Raw genomic sequence first — 8,634 nt, forward strand, 5'->3', positions numbered from 1 at the left:
ATAAATGTATTATTACGCAATTTTTTTAACACAAAACAATCAAGTTACAGTATTTGAAAAAAAATATTACTAAACAACAGTCACTAGAGAACATTTTTCAAATTTATTGTTATTTTGTCCTATACGTGATAACTAAACTAGTTTTATCGATAAAAAACCTAAGTTATTACAAGACTCTATCAAGTATGTTTTAATCCATTACTAACAAAGGTTGACCTGTATTTTTATATTTATTGTATTGTTGATCTCTATACAGGGCCAATGTAGGATACCAGTTAATCAGCTGATCAACAGTGATACTGGTTAATAAACTGCAAATCAGCTGATCAATAGTGATACTGGTTAAGAAGCTGCAAATCAGCTAATCAACAATGTATAATCTGGCCAGTGACCTCTGGTGGTGACCCACTAAACTGGTGAGTGTACCTAGCATCAGCCTGACCAGTCAGTCTCGTCATGGCAGCAGGCAAGATATCTCTTCTCTCCATCCTTCTGGTGGCCTTAGTGGCTGAATCCATTGCACAGACTTGCAATGCAGTCAACAAAAAGGTTTGTAACCTGTAGATTCAATATTGTTAACCACATTTGCGAGTTCCGTATCTGTAGTTTATTGTTAATAAACATTTTAGTAGGTAATCAAGTACCATACTTTTCTTGGATTCTATATTATTATTGTACATGATGCAACATAAAGTTAAACCCCCCTACTACAAGGAGAACACCATCATTGCTTCTTTCTCTTTGTATAGTTCCATAGTTCTTATGATTCTTGTTGAACAATTTAAAACTTGCAACGACTTGATGCAGGATTGCTCTTATCCTGCATATTCAAGACTGTTAATAACTTACTCAAGAACTTTAATTAAATGTTACATGAAATTAACTTTTTTGTATTAGGCTACATAAATAAAAAACGAATACTGCTTCTTTCTTATTTTATATTTCATAGTTATAAATATGCAGTGTTGATAAAATGTAAATATCTTTACTATACTCTAAAAGTAGTTTAAAAATAAAACTTTTTGTTGATCCATCTTCCTTTTCATATTATTTAGTAATTTAATTTTCTTACGGAGTTTACTCCTTGTTTCTTTCACTCTCTATTTAATTTAGGCCTATTAATAAAAATTCTCGGTTATCCTTTCAACAATTAAAAGCCGAGGGTTTGAATGTTTATTTAACACAGAATAAAAAATTACAAACTGGATTAACACAGCAGTATGCCTACTCACTTTGTTTTGTAATTGAAGCTGGATAATATGAATGCAGAGTAAGTGTATAGAATAGGGTGGTATAACCTTTCTTATTGATTGAGATCATCTAATTTTTTAGATTGGACAGTATTTATCGAAAGTCCAATGACAAGAACAGGGTTTAAAAACTACAGACTTTCCTCAGGAATAATATGCATTATTCAAAATATAATTGAATTTTTCGATTCAGCGGTTTTTTATACATTTGACGATCTAAAGTAGCATTTTTACTCCCAAAAAAAGTAAAAATCTGCTGTTTAAACTGTTGTACATTTCTATTGTAGCAAGCGCATAATTATCGATCGATTTATTAGGTAAGGTTTTAGCTTATTGTTGCAGTCTTGTCAATAGTTCCACATATTGATGGTATAATGTACAGTGTAACAAAATCGTAAAAGACGAATGGTTGAATCATTTACTAAACAGCTGCTTATTTACATTAGCAGAATTGAAAACAATCTGGACAGGACGGATATTGTTTTGAGAGTTATCTTTACATGAAAAGAATTTTTTGATCTCTAGCTTAGTTTGTTAATGTTGCAATTTGCAATATGACAAAAAATAGAGTTCATCACACTGGTTTTCAAGCTCACGCTTGAGATCAGGTCACTTTACTACAGTGATATACTATTAATGGAACAGAATTTAAAATCAGAGTGGGACATGGACACTTTTCTATTTTAAAATTCCTTTCAGGCTTTGGCTTTAGGTTATTTTTTAGTTCATTAGGTATTTTTACTTTCTCTCCCTATACATAGTATATGGAGAAAGTATTTTTTTTTGTCAAAATTTTCGTCAATAGTTTGAGTTTTGAGTGGATTTCGAAGTGATGTCTATGTGTGTGTGTGTGTGTCTGTGTGTCTGGATGTGTACAGAGCTACAGATCACACCTAAAGTCCGATTTTTATGAAATTTGGTTTTGTTATGTAGGTAGGCCTACTAATCCATGGTATCTCCAGGCGTTTTTTTCATTTTTTTAAATTTTGATTTTAATGTGGATTTTGCTATTAAAATGGTAGAACTCCTATTTCTGTAAAAATTACGGTTCAAAAGTTATTGTAAATTATGTTACTTTCCCATTAAAAACCCCCATAAAATATGGGAAAATCGTATTTTTGAAAGAAACCGGGTTAGTTAGATTGAAATTAGTATGTCATAATACTTATAATTCCAAACAACATAATGCAACCCCCCATTGCTGTAAAAATTATGGTTCAAAAGTTATTGTAACTTGTGTTATTTTCCCATAAAACCCCATTTAAAAAACGGAAAAATGGATTTTTTGAAAAAAAAACCCGAATCTGATTGAAATCCTTCTGTTATGGTTCTTATAATTCTAAACAAAATAGTGCATCCCTTCATTCGTGTTAAAATTACTGTTCAAAAGTTAATGAAACTTTTGAGATTCTACCTATTAAATACCACAGTTATTCTCATCGCTTACCCATGACAAAGGTTGTTGACAAGCTAATGGGAGAAAGTATGTGTCAGATTGGCAGATTGCTGAGGATTTGCTGAGGTACTGTTTATTAGTTTACAAAGTGGAAAATTTAAAATAATTTATTGAAAATCTGCGGTCAGTGGAACATGTTCCTTACACCCTAAAAAATAGATACCCGATAAATACAACCCCCAGATTCTTAAGGTTTTGAGTTTGGGCTGTTATGTGTCTGCCTCATCAGGCTAAAGAGAGAAAGAGATTTATTAATCATGAGTGAGGGTTAATTAGTTAATTACGCAATATTTTTTATGATGACATATGTTCCAGTGTTCAGGCACTAATAAGGAATGCTGCTCAGGCTGTTGCCTTGGCACCAAGTGTGTGGAAGGTGAGTACAGTAGGTACTTGTAACATAAATATAACAGCCAGTATTAGGTACAAGCAGTAGTTTATTTCTTTAACTCAGGGCTCACAACTCTTTATTTGTCACAAATACTCGTAAATTTTGGCAGTTTCTTCATTCATGGTATGCAAAGCAATACCTACAAAGTAAAATCACTGGCAGTCCAGCTTGCAGAAAGAAAATCTACAAACAAAAATGTTATAACTACATTTTTTTGGACTAACAACCTAACTAACTTGACTCAAGTCAACACAAGCAAGGTTTTGTTCACCTTGTGTTGTTCATGAGCCACTAAGAAGTTGAAATATAGTTCAAATGACAAGACCTATATACAACTTTACTCTGCTGTGTCTAATTACTCTAATTGAGCCATAAATCATAAATATAAATCATTTTCTTCAATTTCATTAACAAATTTTTACTAAAATATATTATATACATGGTCAGGCAAAAGTTTTGAAATTCCTTCCTAGTGTTATAACAGAATAATTTATAAATAAAAAACTTTTTTAAAACAATACGTTTTTAAACGCAAAAAGTTTTTTATTTATAAATTATTTTCTACTTTTTAGTTTTTAATGTGTGTGGATGTTAAATCTATTTCAAGCATCTATATCAGATTAAGACAGAGGCATGTGTGAAATCTAAGGTTTATTTGTGTTTCTTTTAATATATTTATGTATTAGATTGAATGTGTGGCCTACCTACTAACTATAAATATATCAATCTTTTTAATTTATTGTTTACTTTATAGAATACTAAATAAATAACAAATGTTATTATTAACAAACACCTTTATATCTGCAGTCAGATTATCTTTATTTTGAAATTGTTTGTATAAAGAATCTCTTGGGAGCATAACTTGTACCTCTTAACCTCTGCTCTTCGAACTGTCAAATTTAAGTATTTACAGCTGACTTAAATTAATTGATATATTTACATTCTTTCAAAATGTAAACATGGAAAATTTGGAAGCCCATGGGGCGTAGCCCAAGGAAAATATGAAAGTTAAATTATATAATATTGCATTGTCATCCATTTGTGAGCTATGTTTCAAATTTCAAGTCTCCAGCTCATCGGGAACTTCGTTTAAAATTGATATCAAAATTTGTAGGAAAGCGACTAGTGAGCTAATTAAAACAAGCCCATGGGGCGTAGCCCAAGGGAAATATGAAAATTAAATGATATAATATTGCATTGTCATCCATTTGTGAGCTATGTTTCAAATTTCAAGTCTCCAGCTCATCGGGAACTTCGTTTAAAATTGATATCAAAATTTGTAGGAAAGCGACTAGTGAGCTAATAAAAACAAGCCCATGGAGTGTAGCCCAAGGGAAATATGAAAATTAAAGATATATTGCATTGTCATCCATTTGTGAGCTATGTTTCAAGTTTCAAGTCTCTAGCTCATGGGGAACTTAGTATAAAATTGATTGCAAAATTTGTACCGGACAAGAAAGCGAGCTAATAAAAACGTTTAAAAAATTAAAAACTTAGTCTTGTTGGTCAGTATGACAATTAATTTTGCTGGGAATCCCAAAATGGTACATTTCAGGGACAACTTTAAGATTTTAAATATAAAGCTTCATCCAGCTACATACAATTTTAAAGGCCTATTTGAAGAAGAATATCAGCGAAAAATAGAAGTCTCTATCCCAATCAAGTATGACTTTTGAAAAAACGCCTAAAATATATTTGCATGGTTTCCCTGAATAAACAATAATATGTTTATGTGGATTGGTTAAAACAAACACATTTCCTCTCTTGTTGCCCTTGTAATGTTTCTAGAGTTTCTATTCTTATCATTTACTAAATGTTTTTACTTGCCAAACAATAAATAAGACCACAACATGACCCCTTGCACTTTGAATTTGTTAATAATTAAAGGTTTCCCAGTAATATTTAGATGGAAAAACATCCTAAATCAATTTTTCCTCTATTACTATTTGATAACATTTTAAAAACTCACTACCCTTTAAAATTAATTACTTTTTATCAGATTTTCAAAGTAACATAATAAAGTTTCAAAACATACAATTCTAAATCATGAGTCTGCTGATTACAGATGCTATAACCTATGTATGGGTTGTAAATAGGAAATTTTATGTTACTGCCTTTGATGTTATGGCTAAATGTACAGAAAAATACCACCGGCACAGCAAACCAGTAGATTATGGGAATTTCGATTAGTGTGAGATTGGACTTTTACTGAAATATTTTATATTTCCATAAACAATTCGCATTTAATCCCTCATATTTAATTCAAGTAACATTAGAGTACATTGAGGACTTAGGTTTGCTGCTGCGTGAAAAGAAAAAGTGTTTGTTTATAATAATAGAATAGAATGAAATAAATATATTTGCTGAATTTAGTAAAAATATAGCGTAAACAAGCACTGGGATTTGTAATATACCGCTTATTTCCGTAATTAATTGTAAAACAGTTTTTAACTACTCTACAAAATTGTTTGTCTTTTTAAGTTTTACATGATGGTTGCAATAAAATTGGGAATTCCATGTATTTTGGGTACAACTTTTAAAACCCCCATTTTTGGAAAAAGTCTTAAACTGTATTACCCTTTCGATGACCCAATCTTACTGGTTCACAAACTTAATCACGTTAACTCCTCTTTTAATATTCATTCCAAATTGGGTTCAAAATCTGACCAAAACTAATTTAATATTGCAGGCTACGGTATGTAATTTTTTAATGTCGTATAATTCTTCTTTTAAAACATCTTGGCCTCCGAATAATAACAATGTCGTCCTCTTCACTAGAACTACTAGATTCATCCATTGTGTGTTATCTTACTACGAAATTTAACTTTTCAATGTATCACTACTTGCTAGGCCTACTTGTAAAACTTTTATGGTGGTTTAGAGATTGCTAAAATATTCCCCAATTTACAGATCCTGTATTACAGGAGTTGCTCTTTATGAGACACTACACTGAAGATGTCCTGTATTATTTACTTTTAATACAGGAGAATTGCCTTTATTTTTTTTACAGGGAAAACTCTTTATGAAACACAAACTTGTAACTTTTTTTGTTATACAGGGATTTTACCTGTATTACAGGGCCTGTAACTTTTATGTTCAAATAAAACATACCCAGAGCTTATCACCAAGTACAACAAGTATACACCAAGTATAAGTATAGGCATTTGTAAAAAAAAAAAAAATAATAATTGAAACATGTTTCTATAAGTATAAGCTAATTTCATTTTTCTTTAGGAAAACAAATACCCGCATATGTTTACCTCTTAATCATTAATCATTATGCACACTGAGTACGTACTGTCAGATGGTTTTTGGTTTGAGGGATACCAATGGTTTTTAACCCTAACAATTTACCATTATCATTACCAATTAAGATGGGGACGCCACCACCTAGGTGTGCATTTTAACCCAAATATGAATGAATGATGAGTGTAGAATGAAATGAGATGCCTTGTACACCCACACGCAATATTATATCAGCCTACTGAAATAACTTTAAAGAGTTTAATTTACAAGTAGGTAGATGATGAATGATTATTATTGTGTGTGGTATTACGCACAATAGCATCCTCTTGCAAGGTAGCATAAAACACTTAATTTAACTGTTACAAAGCTGTATAAGGTTGCCTTAAATGTCTAATCATCTGCTTTAGGTATATTTACCGAAATTAACAGAATTGTAAGGGTTTTACTGAACATTTAACATAAGATATATGTTACTTTTCATAGAGGAATCTTACAGATGGATAAGCATTATACCTTGAATTTTAACTGAACCTTTTGACTTATTGAATTAACATTTTTATGCTGTCTGATAGCGACTCAGTGTGCACCCAAGTGCCCAGCTGACCTAGAGTTCAAGTGTAAATCAGCTGCTCAGGAGTGTTTCCTGAAGCCTGTGGCCAGCTGTTCCAAGCCTCCGTGCAAGCCAGAGCCTGCCTGTCGATTCATTCCCCCCTGCAACCGCCTCAACTGCCCCAAGGGTAAACATTGTGTGGACATCGGAGGAAACCCTCCCACTGCAGCCTGCCAGCCCGATCCCAAGACCCCGGCACCTGCGTCTTAATCTGAGTTCAGCTATGTGACTGCTGTTTGTTCATCTCACCATTAAATGTTTACTGTTAAGAAAACTTTTGTTTTTTTACTACTCATCTTCTAATTCACCGTTAATATTATGACATATTATATAATTCAAAGAAGAATAAATCCGAGACCTAACCCCACAAATGTATTTAAGAAATCGGGAATTTACAAATTATCATGTAACAACTGTAAAAAGTACTAAATATGTCAAACAGGTTGACAATTCGAAGTCAGATACAAAGACCATATGCAGGCAATAAGATCAAATAACTTGACAACGCAAAAATCCTCATACGCTGAACATATACTTTCAGACCAACCATATACTCAGATATAAATAAAAATAATAATATTCTAGATGTTGAAAATAAAGCTTGATGCCAACCCCGTACGAAGGACGGGTTCTCTGCTAGTTTTCCTATAAAAAACCTAAATTATCAAAAAGTCGTATTTTAGAAAAACCAGATATTGATTAGACAATTAATGTGTTATGGCCCCTTAAATTCTAAACAAAATGGTACAAATCACATTTTCATAAAAAAATTATGGTTAATGAGTTGTATCACCCAGCAAAAAGTTGTGTTAGTAGCCTACCCATAAAAAAAAAATCTGTTTTAAGGAAAAACCCGGTTTTTTTGATTAAAATTAATGTGTTATGGTCCTTTTAATTCTAAAAAAAAATTGTGCAATCATTGCTGAAAAAATTACGGTTCAAAATTCATTGCAACTTCTATGATTTGCCCTATAAAATATCAAAGTTACACCCACCGCTTATAAGTACCCATGTTAAAGGTTGTTAACAAGCTATTGGGAGAAAGTATGTGTCATATTGTTTATAGACCTACCGTTTATTAAGAACTAGCAGAGTGTGTCCTTCGTACGGGGTTGGCATACAAGTTAAAAATACTTATTGCAGTTATACTCAAGCTTTGCGTTTGCAATGGGGGAGGACAAAGTTTGATAAAATTTGCTTCTTTGAATTGACAGTATACTACGGTATTGCACATCTACCATAGCATTATGTTCTACCACTTCACCTAAACAATAAAAACAAAAAATAATATTACAAATTCACAAAAAATCACAAATTATTCATGACATTAAAAACTAGAACATAACTGTGAGTACAAACCATTCCCCTTTGACAGTTCTCATTGCGTATCACAGTGTTTTTTTGCTGTAGGTAGTTCAAATTAGCTTTTTACATAAATGCAAAAATAATAATTATTAACTATAATTATTATAGTGCTGCACCCTGTTGGTAAATCTTAAAACTTTTTAATGCTTTTGTATATCATAGAACCAACTTTTTTAGTTGAAACAGCTGACTAAATTATTTAATTCCATCCAAATATGAACTAGTGTATATGTTGCTCGAATTCGAGCAATTGCAAAGTATTACAGGAGTTATTTCAAAACGAATAACAGTCATATTTACAATGAGTTTAAAAGAG

General features: G+C 31.7%; 1 protein-coding gene across 1 annotated transcript; it reads left to right on the forward strand.

Annotated features, from left to right (window-relative positions):
• The first annotated feature begins 396 nt into the window (after positions 1–396).
• On the forward strand, positions 397–7,227 carry LOC128986502 (probable spore coat protein DDB_G0283555). Its single transcript, XM_054406904.1, has 3 exons — positions 397–549; positions 3,022–3,082; positions 6,916–7,227. The coding sequence occupies exons 1-3, from the start codon at positions 457–459 to the stop codon at positions 7,161–7,163; spliced, it is 402 nt and encodes a 133-aa protein (XP_054262879.1). The 5' UTR covers positions 397–456; the 3' UTR covers positions 7,164–7,227.
• The last annotated feature ends 1,407 nt before the right edge of the window (positions 7,228–8,634 follow it).

Source organism: Macrosteles quadrilineatus, unplaced genomic scaffold, assembly GCF_028750875.1.
Source record: "Macrosteles quadrilineatus isolate MER2022 unplaced genomic scaffold, UCM_ALF_1.0 Scaffold_2__2_contigs__length_208266976, whole genome shotgun sequence".
NCBI classification, from domain to species: domain Eukaryota; kingdom Metazoa; phylum Arthropoda; class Insecta; order Hemiptera; family Cicadellidae; genus Macrosteles; species Macrosteles quadrilineatus.